Here is a 23428-nt window from a genome sequence, read left to right as displayed (position 1 = left end):
CCTGTTGGTGGCAGTGGTCTGTTTTTTAACTAATGCCAGACACACACACACGGACTTTGACACTGATGTACAGCTGCAGCAGACAGGTCTGGGGCTCTCCAGGCTGGATAAACGAACCGTTCCCTTCACTGGTCTGATAAAAAATAACAAAGTGTAGTCGTGAGAAAGTCAATATTCATGTTACACAAGTGCCCGACTCAAATGAGGTCATTACTGTATACTGCAGCATTCAAGATTAGAAAGAATATCTAAGTTAATTCACAATATTATGAGTGTTTACAGCACAAACAATGCTCCTTCTATCACACAATTGTTATTGATTTTTATAATTGTGTTTTTGTGTACGACTAAAACGTGGCAGAATAAAGATTTATTAAAAAAACATCTGAAAATGGCTGCGTATGCCACCAGAGTGACACAGATGTTTCTTCAATGAGAACATTTAAACAGCTGAAAATGGAAGTATTTTAATATATTAGGTGAACATTAGACACTAAATAATATAAAACATGCAGACAGAAATAATAACACTTTAATTTGTACATTTCTCCTGGTATGCGTCTACATTATGAAACCTAATAATACCACATTGTTTCTATGTTTTGTACCAGAAATTCATCAAACATTGTACATTAATAGCATAAACAAATTAGTTAAAAGTAATTCAAAGTAGTACAAAACTATTGTAGTACTACATACAACAGTGCAATACTTCATTTTACAAACTCAAACAAGATGTGTTCTTGTCACCTGCATGTATGAGATAATAAAACATGCAAAAGTCAAGTTTATTTATTTTTATAGCACAATTCAACAGCAAGTCAATTCAAAGTGCTTGACTCTGAACATTAAAAACATTTGAATGAAACACAAATAAATCACATATAAAATGACATTTAAATAGAATAAATAGTACCCTAAGAGCGTGATCACACTGTCCTTTTGGCTGCGGCCAAAACCGGTTTTTCAGCTAAAGTCTAGTACCTTTAAGCCATGTGAGTGCACCCGCTCCGCGCTCAACTGGGGCCAGCTGGACCGCCACGGCCCGCTTGAAAGAGGTGGGCTTTAGCGGAGCCCTTTGCACATGTACGAGCACGAGCGTGCGTACGTGTACGAGCACGAGCACGAGCCCTACGGCAGTAGCGTTATGTGCGCCTGTTCGGACATGTAAATAGAAGGAGGGACCATGCGCGGACATTTAACAACAACAACAATGGTGGTGAAAGGTTCACGTTGTGTGGTGCGGAGGTGGAGTGTTTACTGCAGATTTGGTCGGATGAAAATATTCAAAAACAGTCGACAAGACGCACAAAAACTCCGAGGTCTACGGAAAGATTTGTAAACAAAGCCACACACACGCGATCAATGCGTGTGACGTGTTACGGCTTGAAGGCGTATGGACAGCAAGAAGCATTGGCCGTGGCCCAGGTAGTGTGAGTACAAACGGGGCTGGGGCGCGGGGGGGAGAGGGAGGGGGGACAAGTACCCTAAAGTCCGGGTCGTGGTCCGGGAGGACAGTGTGATCACGCCCTAAAGCACGGGACGGATGGACAGTGTGAGTGCGCCCTAAATAATCGTCAGTTTCATCATCATAAACACCAAATGCTCAAAGGACAACAGAGCATTGATGATCCAGTCCCAGATGTTACGACCGTCTCTGGGAACCGTAATGCAGCATTCAAGATTAGAAGGAATATCTGAGTTACCGTAATTTCCGGACTATAAGGTGCACCTGACTATAAGCCTCAGCAGCTAAATTTAGGGGAAAATACAGATTGCTCCATATAAAAGCCGCACCCGACTATAAACCGCAGGCGTTTTGATGTGTAATTACCGTAGTATATAGGGGTTCCTGCTACCACGGAGGGGATTGTCGGGACAGAGACGACTGTTTGGGAACGCAAAGCGTCCCATTTATTAACAATAAATCTTTCAATCATTCAATCAAACTTTCACATCTTTGACATGGCGAACAGCATTCGTGCAGAGTACAGATAATACAACGGTGCAAAGTAATACAAAGTGCTCGCCTGTAACACGGCAGTAAAAGTGCAGTCCCGCGGCCGTTTACGTTATCAAAATAACCAACCAGGTACGTGCAGCAGCTCTATTTCCTTCTTTGACAGCCAGATCGATTGCCTTTAACTTAAAAGCAGCATCATATGCACTTCTCCGTTTGTTTTCCATGTTGAGGGTGTTTGCATGAACACTTCCTTTGCGCAAACTGTCGCTGACGCTCTCCTACTGTTTGTTTTGCTCTTGTTACCTGGCGCCAGATGTCTGCCTCGGTCTCGCGCATCCTCAGTAGTGCGCGCCCCTGGTTACCGTAAGCCGTAGAAAAGCCGTACCGTTGTATAAGCCGCAGGGACCAGAACGAGGGAAAAAAGTAGCGGCTTATAGTCCGGAAATTACGGTGTATCACGATATCAGGAGTGTAAACAGCGCGGACTGTGTACGTTCACTATCGCAAAACTGATATTGTTTCAGTGTTTTGATTATGAATGTACCGCGGACAGGGTTCAGGTCGCCCCGTGGCTCTGAATGACAGCGTCCGTCCACTGATGACATGCCAACTTCCTGTTCTGTGATTTATTTTAGTGTCTTTGTGTGCGAGGCTGTGAATCACCGGCTCTACAGCGGTTGACTCAGTTCACTCCTTCAAGTTGGTGATTCACTTCAACACCAGTGAGACTTATTTTAGGAAACCATGACTCGATTCAGCGAACATGAGCCACGCTGTATTCAATTCACCTGCAGTAATGTCAGACTCAGGTTTATTCTCTTACAAATCTTTTAAAGTTTCCTGAATAGAAGAGACACAAAAAGGTTTTAATTACTCCAATAAATATTCTGATATGACACCAAACACTGAACCTGAATGTCTCCTATACGGATTAAACAGAAGTTATATTAGGGGAATGATTTACGCAAATGAGTCAGTCAATAATGGGAATTGTTGACTGACTTGTTGTTATATTAAAAATGCAAGTAGGTCGTGATTTATGCTTTGTTTTTTAACGTAATGGTGTTAATTAAAGAGGGTAATGCAGCTGTTAACTGCTTTTGTTTCATTATTTTAGTGCAAACTGAACATTTCCTGCAGCTGCTTCAAAGCAGACTTGGTATCAACAAGGAAAACACAAACACTCACTTCAGATTCTATCATCTTATCCTTAATTTCAGTGAGTTCAGTGCAGATTAATTATTGTGGCTGTGCCGCGTCGTCATTATCCTCTAAGGGTCTGCTCACACTGTCCTCCCGGACCACGACCCGGGCTTTAGGGTACTTGTCCCCCCTCCCTCTCCCCCCGCGCCCCAGCCCCGTTTGTACTCACACTACCTGGGCCGGCCCATTCTTCTTGCTGTCCATACGTCATCACGCCTCAACACGTCACACGCATTGATCCCGTGTGTGTGGCTTTGTTTACAAATCTTTCCACAGACCTCTGAGTTTTTGTGCGTCTTGTCGACTGTTTTTGAATCTTTTCATCGACCAAATCTGCAGTAAACACTCCACCTCCGCATCACACCAACGTGAACCTTTCACCGCCATTGTTGTTGTTGTTAAATGTCCGCGCATGGTCCGTCCTTCTATTTACATGTCCGAACAGGCGGACATAACGCTACTGCCGTAGGGCTCGTGCTCGTACATGTGCAAACGGCTCCGCTAAAGCCCACCTCTTTCAAGCGGGCCGTGGACGGTCCGCTGGCCGCAGTTGAGCGCGGAGCGGGTGCACTCACATGGCTTAAAGGTACTAGACTTTAGCTGAAAAACCGGTTTTGGCCGCGGCCAAAAGGACAGTGTGAGCACGCCCTCAAAGTGTTTACTGTGCCCCGTTTCTTGTTCTGTAGTGATTTATTTTTAACCCTGATTGTTTTTATCACCGTATCAGTGAAATCACAGGCGTTTGTCCTGCTCTTTTTAATAATAATGTATACTTTATACATTTTTTTATCACTCTCACACACACGAAGGAAATACACACACAAACATGCATCGGAGAGATCTCAGAGCGAGGGGGCTGCCCATGGACGGGCACCCTGAGCAGTCGGGAGTTCAGTGCCTTGCTCCACAGCACCTCAGCGGTGCCAAGGACTAGAATAGGCATCAGTCCAGTAACGGTACTGAACTTCCAAAGCTTTGCTTATTTATCAAATCCTGGATGTTTGTTAAATAGGTTTTAACACCTCTATAAACAGGCTGTAATGGAATACTGCGTGTGCTAATTAGAATAATAATAATACATTTTATGTGTATTACACTTTACATTCAACGATCTCAGATCTCAATTTACATGGATGAAGGAAGTCGGAGCCGGGAATGACGTCACACCTGAGTTATCAGCGCTTCAGTTACAAAGTCGGGAAAAAACGCAGCTGAAACTACCAGGCTGCAGCTAGCCGTTGTTAGCACGGCCTGCTTTGTAGTTTGCATATACACATGAAACATGAGTATTGACAGCAATACTATGTATATGGCCCCTGGGGTCGTTCCAGTTAAAGAAAAAAAAGTTCCAACTCGGAGCACGGAAATCCCGACTTCCGGGTACAACTGGAACGCACCATAATATTTCCAATTATAGCCATTCGTGTATGAAATTATCTATTACAACTTAAATCACTGTCCTTTATATCTCTGTCTTTTGCATGGCTTTTGTCAATTTAACAAGAAGCGACTTTAAATGTTGCCTTCTCATCGTTACCGGACCACCCACTTGCTCACACACACCTGTCACTTTTGTTTTATTTCCAGGTCGTTGTATTTAACAAAATCCGTGTGCCTCTTTTCTGCAGAGCTCAACAAGAACCCCGTGGAGGGCTTTTCAGCTGGTCTGATAGACGACGATGACATCTATAAATGGGAAGTTGTGATCATCGGTCCACAAGATACCCTTTTGTGAGTGAGAAGATATTCTGACAACCGTGTCTTTGGTTGAGAAGTATATAACTTTATGTTTTGAAATCATAATCTCTCATTCGTCCCCGCTCTGTTCTTTGCGTCACAGTGAAGGGGGGTTTTTCAAAGCATACCTAACCTTCCCCTACGATTATCCACTACGGCCTCCGAAGATGAAGTTCATCACTGAAATCTGGCACCCAAACGGTAAGAGCGTCCAGCAGACTTTGATTCTTACTTACTTCAAATCTTCATTGTCAATGAAATTCATTTTTGCTACTTTATTGGATTATTTTAATTGTTTTAGAGATTAAAAAGAAAAGTAATCAAGGCTTTGAGTTGAAGTCCGTCATCATTGGCTGCTGTTACACTCACGCTCCCGTTCTCCACAGTTGCAAAGAACGGGGATGTTTGCATTTCAATTCTGCACGAGCCCGGAGAAGACAAGTTTGGGTACGAAAAGCCCGAGGAGCGCTGGCTCCCCATCCACACGGTAGAGACAATCATGATTAGTGTTATCTCCATGCTGGCAGACCCCAACAGCGACTCGCCAGCTAACGTGGATGCAGCAGTGAGTTACACTTCTTATCGCATCCTCCCTGACACTAGAAATCCTTTTATCACAGCAATTCAAGTAAATTGAGGACGTGTCGTTGAAAGATTTGAATGTTGCTCCCACAGAAAGAGTGGCGGGAGGACCCCAACGGTGAATTCAAGAGGAAGGTGGCTCGCTGTGTAAGAAAAAGTCAAGAGATGGCTTTCGATTAGGAGTCAAGTTGTAAATTCCAGGGTAAGTCGTTTGAATCATTTCAGCTGAGTAAAGCCTTTTTCACACATGCACTGCAAACCTGAAATTATCAATTCAATTTTATTTACAGCGCCAAATCATAACCAAAGTTCTCTCAGGACACTTTACAGAGTAGGTAAAGACCACACTCTATGACTTATTTATGATTTACAGAGACCCAACAATTCCCCCGTAGAGTACGGTGGAGACGAACACCTTCACTATAACAGACAGGAACGTCAGACAGACCCAGCTCTGTGGAGGACGCACATCTGTCTGACACACAAAGACAGAGACAGACACACTTCCAGTAACTATAATAATATCTATAGTAATGTGAATATGACTTAAACTGTATGTTATGGCGGCAGCAGAATAGTAGAAACAAGCACAGCTAAGGTTATAATTTATAACCGCAGCAGGAAGCGTCTCGCAGGACCACGGCAGCAGGCACCACCACCATCAGCAGAGACCTGAGAGACGACAAAGCACAAACAACTCCGGGGAAGAAGTTGAATTAGTAACATGCGTTGATGAGACATGAATGATACAGACAGAGAGGAGAGAAGCTCAGAGGATCAGGAACAGTATGATCCCCCGGCAGACTCTGCCTATAGCAGGATCATTAAGCAGAACAAAATCAGCTTAAAAAGAACAACATTAACCAGCAGAGCTGCATGCAAGGACGCAAATATCCAGAGGATGTGTGAATAAAGCACATGCATCGTTTTCAGGACAGGCGAGTGAGCGCGCACCTGAGGGTGAAGAACAAGGGATGTTTACACAAAGACGGCGACGAAAATGTGTAAACGGGGACTTCAGTCAGTAAGGGCGACTCAGACTAAATCAATGAACGGCGATAGAGTCGTTTATGACAAAATTACGAGCCGGCTGTGTGACCGGGGTGTACTCCGCAGCACGCCCTGCCCCCCTGCTCACTCTACCCGTGCACCGCTCCTCGTCTAAACCAAACCGAGCATTCACAGTAATAGGAAAGCATCTAACACGGAGAATTTCCTTCTGTGTGCTGCATGTGTGAAAGAGAAACTCCACACTGTCTCTCAAACCTGGCTCTGGACGTCATAATACTAATCCTGTTTCTGTTTTGTGTTTTAGTTAAAGGAAACGCCTTCAGAGGGAAGATTTCAGTGAAAGGCTTTTGCACCCCTTGTTTTGCCAGTCAAAGGAACGGGTCGGCTTCAACCGCGTTTTCTGTGAACGGTCGTCATTTCTCTCCCTCAAGATGAGCCAAATTTGAGAAACCCCACCAGCGAAATTGACCTGTTTCCTACCTGGGATTGTATATTTAATTTTATTTATTTTGAAAAAAAGATTAATGATGTAAGATATGTCACTACTGTAAATTAACTTGCTTTTTTATCTGCTGCTGAACAGTTTCTACTTTATACCAGGTTTCTTATGCAACTGAGTGGTCGAGATTGTGTAAGACAAAAGGAAAACCCGTCACCATTAGGTCATCACTCGTCCTCCCCACTGAATACTCCCACCAGATTAACGTCGGCCCGATGAATCTCTGTCAATACATGTGATTATGTTCAGCGCCGTCTTCCTCACAGTCTGCTTGTTGTATAGGCGGACGGGTTGAGAACTTAGAGGGTTCGCGTTCGTACGGTTATCATCTGAGAAACGGCATTTCCGCGGTGTGCTAGCGTGCGTCTTAAGAGATATAAAAGCACGACTCTCAAACCTGCATGATCCCCTCAAACAGCTCTGTTGTGTATCGTTGCTACTGTAAATGGAATGGCTTACTCAGTGATTTGAGAGTTATGGTTTTATATTAGTTTGACTCGCACACGCGTAGCCAACGGTAACAGAGAGTTTGTGCCAACCGCTCAGGATCAAACTTGATTATAATGCTCTCGATTAGCATCGAACATTCAAATACTCCTGAGCCTTTCCCTCAAAGCGTGGCCCTCCAAGATGAATCACCACTTAGTCTTTTCACAACGTTACTACGAATCATGGACAACCAAATACAGTCAGTGAAACTAGCCTAAACTGTGATCAGTCCACACGGATAACTGGATAACTGAGCTTACCTCACTTTAAAAGGTTCATTGATTTGGTTGTTTTTAATCTGTTAACATGGGGGGGGGGGGGTCGTAGGGACTGCGTAGTAGACGTAGGGTAGTTCTTCTTACTTTGTCGTGGCACATTTGGCTTCGGATCACCGCGTGGGCACAGGACGATGTGTGACGTTCACTCGAGGGTGTCGGACTTTGGGCAGATCGTTCAGTAACGCCGATTCTACCACGTCTTGAGTTCCGATCGGCGCGTACTTAGATAATATTTATCACCTTGACTTAACCACTGAATTTGGGGTGTCGTTCATGCTAGAGACTTGAAGTTAACTCACCACTTAGTAAAGATGTATAAGAAGCGTTCTGACGGGAAATGAATACAATCCTGCATCTAGCTTTTACTTTATTTTTTGGAAGGAATACACGCGGTCGTGTTCGGGGCGGAGTCTTTGTTCCCTTTCATCGATGGTGTCGCTGACCGTTAAGCCATGACGACACCTACTCTTAATTGTGTTATACATGATTGATCTGTGACTGATCTAACCATCTTTTGGCGCATGCAATCAGGTTCGAAGGAGTTGGGTATGTTTTAAATTACGACGCCGTTGTTAGTGCATTCTGGGTGAATGTGATGTGTACAGTTAGTAGCTTTCTGTAGACTCTCTGATCACACGACTGCTGTCGACATTACCTTTTGAAGTCAGAATTTTCTAACCTACCATGACCTCCTCTGACCGGTGTTCACTGTATTTGCACAGATTCGGTGCGTTTGAAACGTCATTAAGCAATACGCTCTGAGAATGGTGTGTCCAGGTAATCCACCCTAACGCCATTGTCTCTTTTTCGTTCTTTCATTTTGTGTCAACGCAAATGTATATCGGACATGATGCTCAATAAAGTGTGTAAACCGAGTGGCCTGTAATTTTGTCGGCGTTTTACATTTTAGATGAGAACACGCTCGGAGGTTCAAGTGTGTTAGACCTCTGCTCTGTAACTGGAACCCCGGGAACAGTGTCACGTTGCAGGGCTGGCTTCATTTCACACCCGTGCTGTAGGACCCGCTCGCTGCAACACACACACACACACACACTGAGCTCGTAAAGATGCTGGAAGCCTCTCTGACACAGCCACGGGAAATATTGGGGTCGTAAAGGAACTATAATGAGGAAGCGAGTGACATTTGTTGAGCAGATGAAAAAAGACCACGTGTTGAATAATGGAAGTGGTCACATCTTGAGGAGGTAAGACCGTGATGTGTGTGTGTGTGTGTGTTAACATCTTTAACAATGTGGATGGTGCCTTTATTTTTTTTAAATGTGGGATTCTTGATTTCTTTAGGTCTGCAGAATCTACCAAGAGATGCACAGATGGTGAGTCAAATAACACTTAAAGGGCTTACGCCACGTGACTAATGAGTGTTACAAAAATAGATTGTTTCAATGCAAATGATACCGTGTTGTGGCGCCTGGTGGCTCAGTGGTTAGAGCAGGCGCCCCATGTAAAGAGGCTAAAGGTGGAGGAAGCGGCCGCGGGTTCGACTCTGACCTACGGCCCTTTGCTGCATGCCCCCCCCCCCCCCCGCCCTCTCTCTCTCTCTCTCACCACTCAAGAAGTCAATCCTACAAGTGAAAGTCCTGAGTTCTTAAATAACAGTGCAAAATCTGAAAAGTTTTAGTGCTAAAAGTAGGTGTTTTGTAATCAAATAACACTAAAAGGCTAATTTCACATGACTTTAACATTATTAAATTACAAAAATAGATTGTTTCAATGCAGCAAAGGGCCGCAGGTCGGAGTCAAACCCACAGCCACTGCCTCGAGGACCTTCAGCCTCTTTATATGGGGCTCCTGCTTTAACCACTCAGCCACCAGGCGTCCCATGTAAAGAGGCTGAAGGTCCTCGAGACAGCGGCTGGTTCGACTCCGACCTGCGGACCTTTTGTTGTGACCCCCCCCCCCCCCCCTCTCTCTCTCTCTTTCACCCCGTTTCCTTTCTGTCCCATCTAATCAAAGGCTTTAAAACTGCCTTAAAAAATAATCTTTAAATAAATGTTGATATTTGCTTTCTAGTTACTCAGAAATCACAAACGCAGACAATCGTTATGAGACTTTTGGTCAAATTCAGATCTTTTACTTGTGTAAAAGAAGTAAATCCTACAAGTAAAAGTCCTGAGTTCTTTAATAAAAGTGCAAAATCTGAAAAGTTTTAGTGCTAAAAGTAAGTGTTTTGTAGTAAGCACCCTTCTTATATACAGGGTTCGTACAAGTTCTTGAAATGTTTGAAAATGCTTGAATTTTAACGTGTTTCCGAGGTTTGAAAAGTGCTTGAATTTTGGATAAAGAACTTCTCTCTGTGTCTGTATCTGCATTTGTTTCACAACAAAAAGCTTTAGAATAGAAATTTAATTTATTTCTTATCCTTCTGGCGTTACGAAAACACACTTTAATTGTTTATAGCATAGTGCCCTGTCTTTAAACGTGATAAAAAAAAGGTGAAATAATCAGGTTTCATATCTGTGTATTTGTAGAAATGTAATTTACCACAGCTGTCAGGTGCTGGAAAAGCTTGAAAATGGACCTTGAAAGTGCTTGAATTTGACATTTGATTATAATAATTGTACACATTGGATGATAATTACAGAGGCATTACTACATAAGCAGTATGTCTCTATTAAAGCTGGTCAAGGTGAAGCTAATTTTAGCTATTTTAGGAAGTTTATAGCTAATAAACTAGATAAAAAGTCCAATATTTGCCTCTTAAATGTAGTAGAAGTATAAAGTAGTAGAAATGCCAGTTTTTAATGTAGTGAATTCACAGAAACAGATCTCATGTGGATGCACGGTTGATATTTATTTTAATACTATTTAGATTTCACTGATGCATTAAACACAGGATTAATCATTCCCTGTTAAGAGTGTTTAAAATGTGCTGCATTAAAAACACCACAGAAAATGTAACAGGGTGTTTCGCTGCATGTTGCCCTCGTCAGGTTTTGAATGTCTTCCTAATCAGGGAGTACGGGAGATGCACAGAGGAAGTCACGTGAGTGTGTCTGCAGGCGGCCAGCACATGAAGACGATACACGTCCCAAAATCGATGATGTCCGCGCCCTTCTTACAGGTAAACACATAATGTTGGAGCGCGTGCTTAAGGTAGTTTTCTTTTTGGTGAACTGTCTGTCAAGGGCTTGAACCCTCCTGTTATCCTCAGGGTCAATTTGATGCCTTTTCCTAATTTTATGCGGACAAGTATTATAAATAACACAAAATAGGACCCACAAATATACTTATTTAACAAACAAATATCCCTCTATTTTTTCTAAGTGACGTCATAGACCTTTAATTCCTGTCAGCTGATGTCTTTCACATTCACTGCAACAGGAATCAAACGTATTTAGGATGTATAAGAAGATGTTTGGGGTGATGTGTTTGATTAAAAATTATATTTAGGTAGTCATCAAATACACACATCTCATCTCTTCTCATCTTCAACCGCTTATCCTGGGTCGGGTCATTTAGCAGGGGACCCCAAACTTCCCTTTCCCGGGCCACATTAACCAGCTCTAACTGGGGGATCCTGAGGCGTTCCCAGGCCAGTGTGGAGATCTAATCTCTCCACCTGGTCCTGGGTCTTCCCCGAGGCCTCCTCCCAGCTGGACGTGCCTGGAACACCTCCCTAGGGAGGCGCCCAGGGTTCATCCTTACCAGATGATCCTGAACCACCTCAACTGGCTCCTTTCAACACAAAGGAGCAGCGGCTCTACTCCGAGTTCCTCACGGATGCTGAACTTCTCCCCCTCTCTCTAAGGGAGACTCCAGACCCCCTCCTGAGGAAACACAGTTCACACGCTTGGACCTGGACCTGGTTCTGTGGGTCCTGACCTGGACCTGGTTCTTTGGGTCCTGACCTGGACCTGGTTCTTTGGGTCCTGACCCAGCTTTCATGACCACAGGTGAGGGTAGGAACCAGGACTGAGGGTAGATCCAGAGCTTTGCCTTCCTTTGCCTTCCTCAGCTCAACGGTGCGGTAGAGCGACTGCAGCACCGCCCCCGCTGCTCCGATTCTCCGGCCAAACTCACGCTCCATCGTCCCCTCACTCCTGAACATGATCCCGAGGTACTTGAACTCCTTCACTTGGGGTAAGGACTCATTCCTTACCTGGAGTAAACAATCCACCGGTTTCCTGCTGAGCAAATACACACAGTACCTGATATAAAGAAACATTGAGTAACAACTTTGATTCTGATGATTTTCTGGATGTTTAAATTGCTGGGGTTACATTGATCACAAGGCTAAGCGGTGTTAGCCAAATTTGAGGGTAACAGGAGGGTTAAGATGGTTTGAATGAGATAATGGAATATTTTCCATATGTAACAAGATTACTGTGATTCTGCCGTATATAACCACATCAAGTGATGTTTCTGTCGCAGCATCCAGCCCTCACAGCTGGACAGAGACGCTACCTTTGCAGTATAGCAAACATTTACAGCACAGAGCACATGAGGCAGCAGATGAAGCAGCACTATCTCAATGTGCTGCACACGTGTGTTCAATCAGGTGCGTATCTAAATCTAAAGGTCTCTCAGACATAACCTCTCGTCCACTATCGTCCATCTCATGTGGTGTTTTGTATTTCCTAGGTCAGAACCCCGCCTTCAGAAGGAGGTATGGGATTCACCAGCGCAGAGAAAATAGTACCTTCACAAAGGGTGCGGAGAGGGATGTGGCAATGACGAAGCCTCAGGGGCAGAGGAACGCGGCTAACTGTGATGTCACACTTCCAAAACTAGTCAACAGATGACAGATATCATGGGATCATGGCGTGTTCCCACAGGTCAATGTTATACGGTTTGGCCGGAAGATTCTAAGGATACCTCTCAGGCAGCTGTTGATGAAAGTGTCCTGAGATAACTTTTGTTATGATTTGGCACTATATATAAAATTGAATTGAATTATAAACCTCAGAGAAGAATGATAAACAGTCGATCTTACTTAGATGAGCTGAGGCATTCATATACACCAGGACTCCGTAATCTAAAATGGGCAAAAAGGTGGCAGTGACAAAACAATTTAAGTTTAAGTTTCTTCACAAGATTGTCAATATGGGGCTTAAATACATCATTTGCATGTATGAATCATGTTTAGTTGTGTGTTTTTGCTTTTAAATATATTTATACAGTGAGTTTTATGCTGCTGTTTTGGCGAGGACTCCCTTGGAAAAGATATTTAAATCTCAACGGGAATATCCTGATTAAATAAAGGTTAATAATACAAAATATTACAAGCACCACTGCATTTAGAGCTATGGTACTGTACATACCAAACATACCATGTAACATGTTGTTCTGCAGTTTACTTATATTGTTTATTTTGCTGTTTATCCATAAAACAATCATTAATATTGGATTGGATACAGTGTCGTCCCTGAGTTCTTTGAGTCAGACTTTACCGTGTATACTTTGTTTTTTTTTGGCTTTATCACATATCAAACACTTTCAACAGAACTTTGTGTGTGTTTTCATTTGAGAAAACATTTTACCATGATTTAGTGAGATTTAGTTGTTTTAATTTACACCTGATAATGAAACATGGTGAAGTTTTTGACTCTTTTCAATGACTTTTAATCATTTTCTTTCTATAATTAATACAGTAATGTTCATTTATGTGCACTGCCTCTGTTTATAAGAAACCTTATAACATCAGTAAGTATCTTGAGCCCATTTTCCTCTGATTTTGAATCTTTATTATAGTTAAAAATAAAAAATAAAGCTAATGAGCAGTAAAATGGAAAGATAGTCATAGTTATTTTTATTTATTAAACATAATTAAGTGAATAAATTAACACAGCTTTATTATAAATACATTTTGGCTGCGGAAGAACCCCTCTTTAATGCTTTTAAAAGCATTTTAGCCTTAATGTCAGCACTGTATTTTTTTTTAAGCTAACCTAATTAGCATTAGCATTGTTAGCATGTAGCTAATTTCCCTCCGTCATCAGCAGCAAATATGAACTGTGTTCTTGAAGGAAGTGGCGTAAAAGGTAACATGACGTAAATATGATGTGTTGAATGTGTTTGAAAGATTTAAGGTATTATTTAAAGACTTATAAAACTGTAACCTCCTGTAAAACATGTCTTTAAAACATTAATTTATGATTAAACGCTATGCTAGCTTGGCTCATGTAGCTTAGTGTAGCTGGAATGTGTCGCCGTTAGCTGGTGTTATCCCTATCCGGACGGGTTTGCTCCGCCGCAGTTTCCGGTCTTTTTGTGTCGCTTTTTCCTGATTATCTCCAACAAAATGCGAGTAAAATAAATTCACACACTTCTAAGAATCTACAAGTTAAGTTTCATATTTGTACATGAACATTTAAATGTCAAATTAGTAAAATAAAGTGACGTTGGTGATGGAAAGCAGTCAGAAGGTATGGGCGACGCTCAGGCCGTGGTATACATTAAAAACGGAAATTAATTAGACTTTACGGTTTATTTTGGAGCTTTTAAAGCATGTTATTTTATTTTTAGGAGTGAAGTTTGGTCCTGGATGTTTTAACAACATTGATGTTAATGTGGAAAACCAGCAGCTCCCATTGTTATGGCGAGGAGACCGGGGTGTCCGACTAGAGCCAAGAGGAGCACACTGCTAATTCCCCGGTGTTAGCATCCTTTTGACCACTCTTGTAAACACAAAGATAAATTAAGCCGTTAAAACGGTATTTGGTTACAAAGATAAGAAGTTAGACTCTAGTTTAACACCCTTAAATTAACTCTAAACATTACACCCTAATTTATAATCGTAGGTTAAACAGAAAGTTTGATAGCATTTAGCAAAAAAACTGTCCGACTCGGGACACAGTTCAGTTAGCTTCTAACTAACTAGCCAACTAAGCAGCTGTGTCAGTATAGGTAGTTGACATAGGAGTCAAAAGTATTCAAGTTCATTACTCAAGTGGAAGTATAGATACTAGGGTTTAAAAAATACTTCTGAAGAAGTAAAAGTATTATCTCAAGCTTTTTACTCAAGTAAAAGTGTAAAAGTACTGGTTTCAAAAACTGCTTAAAGTATAAAAATAAAAGTAATGTGAGGGTAAAAAGTGCCTTTAAGGACAAATGCTCATGCCCCACCACAGGGGCCTATAGTTCACTACCCCACCTCCCTAAAAATACATTATTCTAAAGGTTATAATGATTATTATGTTGTATTAAAATGTAAATGTGGTTGTTGAGCTTTGTGGCAAATAAAAGGAGTGTTTGCGTCCATCCATTTCAAAAAATTATAGACAACAACATACAGTGGTAGCATGGGCATCACATTAATACTCCTGTGTTTTTATTATGGGCTCTGACTAGCATAACATACCGCTAGCATAACTGAACATACCTGAGGTGGATTGCGTGGACTGTAATGCAAAAACATAACTACAAGAGTCTAACCATACTACGGTATTCTTAATCTTGCCCTGTGGCAAATTTAGAACCGTGTTTTGATACCCATCCCTATTAACGCGGCTATTTTTTTAAAATTTAAGGAGTAGAAAGTACAGATAACTGTGTGAAAATGTAACGAGCGGAAGTAAAAAGTCCGTCTTGAAAAATAACAACTCCAGTAAAGTTTAGATACCCCAAATGTCTACTTAAGTAAGGTCACCTTTGGTAGTTTACCCACTTTACTTTTATTAAATGACGAAACTAACCCGTGGAAACAATAGCATGTTGCTAACGTTGAACTCTGGGGGCTCTTTGTTGTGTTGCAGCGTTTGGAAAGGCCATCCACGCCCTGTCCCGGATCGGAGATGAGCTGTGGTTGGATCCCATGGTTAGAGGGGTGAGCAGCACCAAAGCTTCTTTCCAATATTATTGATCTTAACCATTCTGACTCTCTGAGGCAAGTTTATTTGAAGGTCATTCAAAGGGGGTCATTCCTATGTTCCCACAGTTATAAGACCTGTCCCATGTTTAGTCCTGACTCTGGGGGACACAGAGCAGACCTGTCCCATGTTTAGTCCTGACTCTGGGGACACGGAGCAGACCTGTGCCATGTTTAGTCCTGACTCTGGGGACACAGAGCAGACCTGTTCCATGTTTAGTCCTTACTCTGGGGACACAGAGCAGACCTGTCCCATGTTTAGTCCTGACTCTGGGGACACAGCAGACCTGTCCCATGTTTAGTCCTTACTCTGGGGACACAGAGCAGACCTGTCCCATGTTTAGTCCCTGACTCTGGGGGACACGGAGCAGACCTGTGCCATGTTTAGTCCTGACTCTGGGGACACAGAGCAGACCTGTTCCATGTTTAGTCCTGACTCTGGGGACACAGAGCAGACCTGTCCCATGTTTAGTCCTGACTCTGGGGACACAGCAGACCTGTCCCATGTTTAGTCCTTACTCTGGGGACACGGAGCAGACCTGTCCCATGTTTAGTCCTGACTCTGGGGACACAGCAGACCTGTCCCATGTTTAGTCCTTACTCTGGGGACACAGAGCAGACCTGTCCCATGTTTAGTCCTGACTCTGGGGACACAGAGCAGACCTGTTCCATGTTTAGTCCTTACTCTGGGGACACAGAGCAGACCTGTCCCATGTTTAGTCCTGACTCTGGGGACACAGAGCAGACCTGCCTCATGTTTAGTCCTGACTCTGGGGACACAGAGCAGACCTGTCCCATGTTTAGTCCTGACTCTGGGGACACAGAGCGGACCTGTCCCATGTTTAGTCCTGACTCTGGGACACGGAGCAGACCTGTCCCATGTTTAGTCCTGACTCTGGGGACACAGAGCAGACCTGTGCCATGTTTAGTCCTGACTCTGGGGACACAGAGCAGACCTGTCCCTGATGATCTTAGAGGTCTGGATGGTTCGTAGCTGAGAAGAAGATCTGAAATGTATTTTGGTCCTAAACCATTCAGTGCTTTATAACCAACAGAATCATTTTGAAACCTTTTTTGACAGACAGGAAGCCAGGGTAAAGATCTGAGGACTGGAGTGATATGATCGACTTTTCTGGTCTTAGTGAGGACTTAAGCAGCAGCGTTCTGGATTACAGTAGTCGAGCTGTTAAGATAAATGCATGGACATGTTTTTTTTGTGTTTTCAGTGTCTAGCTTGTCCACTCCTCTGTTTGTTTTAAATGTTGTTTTACCTCTGTTTTGGTCTCAAGGTATTGTCCCTACAGGACAGTAAAAGCAAAGAGCAGCACATCACTGAATCCCCCTCTCTCTCTCTCTCTCTCTCTCTCTCTCTCTCTCTCTCTCTCTCTCTCTCTCTCCTCTCTCTCTCTCTCTCTCTTCTCTCTCTCTCTCTTCTCTCTCTCTCTCTCTCTCTCTCTCTCTCTCTCTCCTCTCTCTCTCTCTCTCTGTCCTAAAGCTGGCGCTGAGATCAGTGAATTCTGCTCGTTCTGCGTACGCCTGCTTCCTCTTCTCGCCGCTGTTCTTCCAGCAATACAGCCTGGGATCGGTATCAGAGCAGGGCAGCGAAACAATCAAATGCAGACTGGCCATGAAGGTAAATCAGTCACGTTGGTTACAGGACAACTTTCCATACCATGACAATTTTCTCCATTTAAGACTCAATGATTAAAATGTTGAAAGTGATGACAATCATGTCTAAAACACGTCTCTTTGTATTTCAGTCTGTTCTTCCTCCTCTTCGCGTGGTTTGACTTCGATTGAGCGTAACGTGGAACGGTGTCAGATATCAATCAGCGCCCCCAATGACCGAGTGAGGATCCAGTTTTTCTGCAGGCATGGTAGGAAATAGAAACACTGCATTTTGTATTAAATTATAAATGCAGATATCCTGTTTAGATGTGAATACATCCATTTTTAATCAGTGTTTCTAATGAACTTCTAAAAGCTCTGAACCTTTTCTTTATACAGTTCTCTTTCACCATGTTCAAAATGACTCCTTTGAACCCTACGCTGCACCCACTGCATTGCATATGATCAGCACTTGGTGGCAGTATGCTCCAAATATCTCTGGTGTCTCTGCTTTTGTGATAGGCATCACTAAGACCCACAACCTGCGTTTCCAGGAAATTGAGGCTCTGCAAGCAGTGTTTGCTTCGCACCTCTGTCCCAATGTGCTGAAAGCTCCTGCGAGGTTAGACTTTCTATCATGACAAACAGAACTTAAAGAGTATTCTATGATTGAGTGGGATCCCGTTTTACCTAACCAAATCTGAGTTAAGGCTTAGAAATACATTTAAGTTATTTTCATTAAAGTGGATTTACTGAGAAATGAAGTAGGTGTATGGTAGCTGCCACCTGGATGCAGCGGTCCAGTCTATTTCATTAAAAGAGAATGGGTATTCACTATGTTATGTACTCTCAGCTGGCTGTGGGCAAACACACACACACACACACACACACACACACACACACACACACACACACACACACACACACACACACACACAGTTTTATAAGCCAGACTGACAAGGACATAAACATTAATTTTAAGTATCATCCATCTGTGCCATACGGCTCTCTGCTCAGTGCTTAGGTTCATTCTGTGTGTGTGTTTGCGTTCGCTCTGCTCCACCTCTGCAGGCTTCTTGGTGATATGGTGATGCATTTCCCAGTGTCCCAGGAGGAAATCACTCTGTCCATGACCCCTCTGAGAGTCAGCCTGAGAAACTACTATGAGGGGGTAAACGGTGAGCTAACGTTACACTGTGATTTTGGCCCCGGCCCAATACAAAACTGTGCGTGACAGATATCACAAGTGATTAAAAGCCGCTGTGGCACCAGCTTTGAGGTTGACACTTCACAGCCTAACCTGATAAACTGAAATGCTGCATATGTAATTCTTCTGCAAACAGTACAAATGTCATGCAGACACTATTTAACTTGGATGTGCTTCTGTCACAGATCACATGAAGATCATGTACTCTGAGATGTCCTTACACCCAGACGAGTTTGACTACTTTCAGATCGGAGTGGAGTCGGACATAACCTTCTGTCTGAAGGAGTTAAGGGTAACAGGGTTATTTTTGGAGGCTTCCTTTCTCCCGTCACATGAGAATATTATATGTGTATGCAGAGAGTATGTGCGTGTGACTGGCTCACCAGAGGTCATATTCTCGTTCCTGTAGTCTGGACACTCAAGTGTCCTGTAAAGCCTCTATACCTGGCTCTTTCTATCATTTCCATGCGAACTTTCCCCTCAGTGCTCTACCTCATCTTTAATAGTGACGCACATTATACCACTACATAGAAAAAGTCAATGATAGGCTACACATTGAGTGGTTTGTTATGAAATGTGTATCCTTGAAGCCAAGTAGGAATGTGTTTGTATTTTAAGGGCTGGCTCAACTTAAGTCAATCTTGAACTGTTTAGATTTTGTGTAAGAGCAAAACATTGGATCTCAGTCGACTGTAATGTAATTTCCAGGATAGCGTGCTCGGTAATCCAAAGTGATTTGTTACAGTGATCAAATAAACACACCCCAATTCAAAGGGGAACGCCACCCAAGTTAAGAATTCCAATATGTTATTTTCATGGCTGAGGAAAGTCGGTATAAGTGAACATGAGCTGCTCCCTCTCACAGCCAGGAACCAGAGAAGTACGTCTATAACTTTGGTGTCATCAAGTTTATCCATAGACAATGAATGGGAGACTGATCTTGTTTGTTTTTTATACCCAAATGAGCTTTAAGCATTTCAACATGTTATACTTTTGCACTCTAGTTTTATAGGATTCAGGAGAGAGTTGTTGACATTCACTAATATTTTTGAACTGTCTTGGATCATCGGAATAACGTGTATGAAGTATGACAACGGGCTCAGTTGGTAGAGCGAGTTGGCCAAGGTCTGAAGGGTCGGTGGTGCGATCCCCGCTCTACCCTACTTGGTTGTTGTGTCCTTGGGCAAGACACTTCACCCAGCTTGCCTCGTGTAAATGTGTCTGACTGCCGTATGTTTTAGGAGGTGGTCGAAGGGGCCGTAGGTGCTGATTGGCTGCCACATCTCCGTCAGTCTGCCCCAGGGCAGCTGTGACTACTCCGTAGTTTACCACCACCATGTGTGTCTGTGTGAATGAAGGGAACCTGGACTCTGTAAAGCGCCTTGAGCACTGAGAAAGATGCTATATAAATCAAAGCCATAATAATAAAACGGGTGTTGTTTCCCTTTTAAACACTTCCTTCTGTAGTGACTTTAAAAACAAAGCAAAAGGACTTTGTCGGCCATTTAGATGAACAGACCAGTCTATAAGCCTTGAGCTGCATTAACACCCCCGACTCTTGTCCCTAATATGTTGGAATGTGTCCTGGACACCCCGCGGTGAGGCGCCTCATTAGCCAGCAAGTCTTCTTCTTCCTGTCGCTTTTGGAAAATCGTGTTTAGATGGATCAGGAGCCAGGCTTTAAGTTTGAGTTGGCCTCAATTTAGTCGAGCGTTGATACGGCTCTTTACCCTGATCATTATAAGAAATACCATAATCGAGCTATTAAAAAACAGCATTTCTCAGTTTGTGACAGTGAACGTTTGTTTCCCCAGGGTTTACTGTCCTTTGCGGAGTCACATTGCCTTCCGGTGTCTGTCTACTTCGGTGCTGCAGGAAAGTAAGTATGTTTGCCATTGTGATTAGCTTGAGTGGTATTCATTCAAGTTGCAAGGATTAACGTCAGTCTGCATGGTGCCTAATTAACCCCAGATAACCTCAGCACTCAGTCAAGTATTTTGTCTGTTTATGTTACCAGCTTTTTTACCAGGTGATCAGTTATGGTGAGATTAATTATTGACTGGTAAAACATTGAAAGATACTGGTGATTTATGTAAAAAGAGGAGATTTACGTCACTGTTAGATATCTGTCAGTGTGTCGTGGATGTTGTTTGCAGGCCTGTGTGCTTCTCTGTGGAGGACATGGTCCTGGAGGCGACTGTGGTGCTGGCTACTCTGGTGGACTCTGAAAGCAGGGCCCCCTCTCAGCCTGCAGAGACGCCGGCCCCCGCTACACCCAGGTGACACACACTGTGCTGCACTTTTAATCCTGTCTGCTATAACTGGGGTCTCATCAGCACAGTTGCACATATGATAAGATTATACGTTATTTTCTTGTTAATCTGACCCAGCAGCATGAAGTCTTTGTAGGCCTAGTTCCTCAGATCCACTGTGACGGTGTTTGGAGAGTATAATTGAATCTTCCCACAGGGCTCTACCTGAGCTTCTCTCCTGGCACTCAGTCAAGGCAGTTTCGCCCTCACTGGCTGTTTTTAGCTTCCCGAGAGGGCATAGTGTTACAGCAGACAGTCTCGTGGGCTTAGGTTAGCAGCCTGTCAGTGGGACAGTCGGTAATCCTCTCATCTCTACTATGCTAGCCTGTCGCTTCGGACTGTGGGTGGATCCTGTCTGACTGTTGAACATCTGGGTCATTTGTAGCGCGGTTAGCCTGTGTGCACTGCTGGGAGTCAGCAGAGACTTCGCTGACCTGATGAGCAGGCGCTTCTTCAGCGCTCCTGTCCCCACTACTACACCCTGCACTCCTCAACCTTTATTTTCTCTCTGTCTGGGACATATGCTGTACAGTTTGTTATCACATTGATGGCATGCTTGTAACCAAACCTGATTGCCTGCTGCCTCAGGGGCCTTTTGAAGCCTAACCAAAGAGCCTGAGGTCGTCTGTAGACTTTTTAAAACCAGCCTGCTCTCTCCTTCCTGCAGCGCTGCTCTTTATACTTGTGTTGCGGTTGCTTCTCTGAGGTTGATGACATGCACAGGGTTGTTTTGTTACCGTGCTTAAGGCCGCTTCCAGTATCATCTGATACAGAGCTACATGCCCTGTCTTTGCAGAGGTGAATAAACAAAATGTTCTTTGATATTCTCCTAATCTCCTAAAGTCAATAAAAGTGTTTGGGTTAATTAACCTCCTTATTCAGACACCACTTCCTCCAAGTGAGTACTATTTTAATCAATGTACATCATTTTAAAAGCACTTTTTTAATCTTTAGTGCTGGAAAACAAACCTTCAATTTTATTATTGAAGGCAGAACTTATAGTATAACCAGTATATTTAAGTGTTCTCCTCTTCTATTCTATTTCAGCTGTACGGTTGGAGTGTTTTATTACACTTCCTCTCCAGTCTTTCCTTTTTTTCCACCTCTTATTTTGCCTTTCATGGCATTTGTTATTCTATCTTCCCTTCCTCGATTAGACATTTAGTACATCAACACCTTTCCTCAGCAGCGATAATCCACATGCTGTGACTTCCCTGTGTTGTTTGCATCAGACAGAAATGTTAGTTGGCTGCTTTAGATCACGGCCCTGTACAGCATACACCACTATCTCACAGCGTCACAGTATTTTTTGCGAGCTCAGGAACTGATTATGAGGTGTGGATAGAAAAAACTTGCCCCAGAGATGAGTGCGTTCTGTGTGTTCCCAGGTGTGCAGGTGCTGCTGTGGGTTCATGTGAGGCAGACAGCAGGAAGGCTCAGGATATTCCTGCTGTGATGGAGCTGATAGCATCGAGCCAGGGCAGCCCTGTACTCAACCCACCTGCTCTGGCGCTGCTTCTCCCTCAGATCGACGACCGTAACACGCTCGGTGTATCCCATGAAGCCTGTGTCAGTGCCGCCTCGACTCCTGCTTCCTCCACGGTAACAACAGACTCCTTTTTGGGTTTTTCAATTTCACTGGGAACTCCAAACCTGATGCTTTTAGGCTTTACAGTTCTTTTTGTTTGTTTTTTGTCAGTTTTCAAGCCTTTTATAAGTTAGGTGAGACAGGAATTGGGGGGAGAGAGAGAGAGTGAGGGGTAGACATTCCTCTTAACATGGGGCGACTGCTCTAACCACTGTGCCAGCGGCCGCCCCTGCAGTCTGTACAGTTTTGACAGGATGGTTGACATCGTGAAGCGCCAGAGTGCTACATTGCCTCACCACATGAAGTGTGACTCACGACAAGCAAGGCGACACTGGATGTGAGAGATAGGAAGTCTATGTTATGTCACCATGAGGTATCTAACCACACTTTGTTCTTCCTGGCTGCAGCCTGCTATGGTTCCTCCGCGTTGAATGTTTTGGACCTTATTTCTTTTCGCTCCCTCGAGAAGTGAACATCACCTTGTCAGACCAGTTTCTAGAGACCTGATGCAACACTTCTATTGCATTTAGGATATTTACATTCACTGTTTTTCCCCCTTGAGCAACAAAATATCTAATTAAGAATAAAAAGGCAACTCATTTCATTGTTCCCATTGTTTTAATAACAATAAACACTAAGTGCGTTGTCTCTGTTTCCCCATAGATCTGCTCCCTCCTGTTCAGGGCCTTATCTTCAGAGCAGGAGAACGATGGCTTTGCTGCCAGACTGCCTGTTCTGGCATGTTGCAGTGACGGAGAGGAGACTGTGGACGAAGACCATACAAGACGCCCTTCACTCTGAGAACACAGTGGTAACACACTACCCGTTTCTCAACTTGACTTGTTGTGATACAGTTGAAAGTAGGTCACAAAAAGCAACTGTAGTCAGAATGAAAGGATCGAAATGAATTCATATTTAATGTATTTTGAATTTTAAAGCTTTTAAACATGTTAATTATAGCTCAGTGTGTTGCTTGTTTTCAGAGTTTCCCCACAATGTTCAGTTGGAAGTTCAAGAGGATGTACTGTATTTATAATAACTATTTATCAAAGAATATATACGTTTATTTATACTGGCAATTTAAGTGTGAACTACTTTTGTCAGAGCCTGTAAGGGCGGAAAA

The 23428-nt window shown here is 43.3% G+C and overlaps 3 protein-coding genes across 3 annotated transcripts in view; all 3 read left to right on the top strand.

Annotated features, from left to right (window-relative positions):
• Positions 1-8610, top strand: part of LOC310946675 (ubiquitin-conjugating enzyme E2 G1-like) — a 10760-nt gene extending 2150 nt beyond the window's left edge. The window contains exons 2-6 of the mRNA XM_083913204.1: positions 4795-4897; positions 5007-5104; positions 5290-5468; positions 5579-5687; positions 6801-8610. Coding sequence (XP_083769330.1) covers positions 4795-4897; positions 5007-5104; positions 5290-5468; positions 5579-5665 — 467 coding nt within the window. The 3' untranslated portion in view covers positions 5666-5687; positions 6801-8610. The remainder of the gene's footprint in view (positions 1-4794; positions 4898-5006; positions 5105-5289; positions 5469-5578; positions 5688-6800) is intronic.
• A 425-nt stretch (positions 8611-9035) lies between these two features.
• fam216a (family with sequence similarity 216 member A) lies at positions 9036-12525 on the top strand (the record flags this gene model as incomplete). Its single annotated transcript, XM_083912822.1, has 4 exons — positions 9036-9096; positions 10737-10844; positions 12155-12281; positions 12365-12525. Exons 1-4 carry the CDS (start codon positions 9094-9096, stop codon positions 12523-12525), a joined length of 399 nt encoding a protein of 132 aa, XP_083768948.1. The 5' UTR covers positions 9036-9093.
• A 1205-nt stretch (positions 12526-13730) lies between these two features.
• rad9b (RAD9 checkpoint clamp component B) lies at positions 13731-23310 on the top strand (the record flags this gene model as incomplete). The annotated part of the gene is given in 12 exon segments (XM_083911932.1): positions 13731-13764; positions 15478-15548; positions 17086-17223; positions 17351-17359; positions 17362-17467; positions 17721-17820; positions 18270-18376; positions 18591-18697; positions 20220-20284; positions 20562-20684; positions 22106-22319; positions 22969-23310. Coding segments are annotated over 12 exon segments (1212 nt in total). The 3' UTR covers positions 23107-23310.
• Positions 23311-23428: the final 118 nt, after the last annotated feature.

This window comes from Echiichthys vipera, assembly GCF_963691815.1.
Source record: "Echiichthys vipera genome assembly, chromosome: 4".
Taxonomy (NCBI): Eukaryota; Metazoa; Chordata; class Actinopteri; order Perciformes; family Trachinidae; genus Echiichthys; species Echiichthys vipera.
The sequence above is the reverse complement of the archived record's forward strand: the minus strand, read 5'-3'. Positions and strand labels throughout refer to the sequence as shown.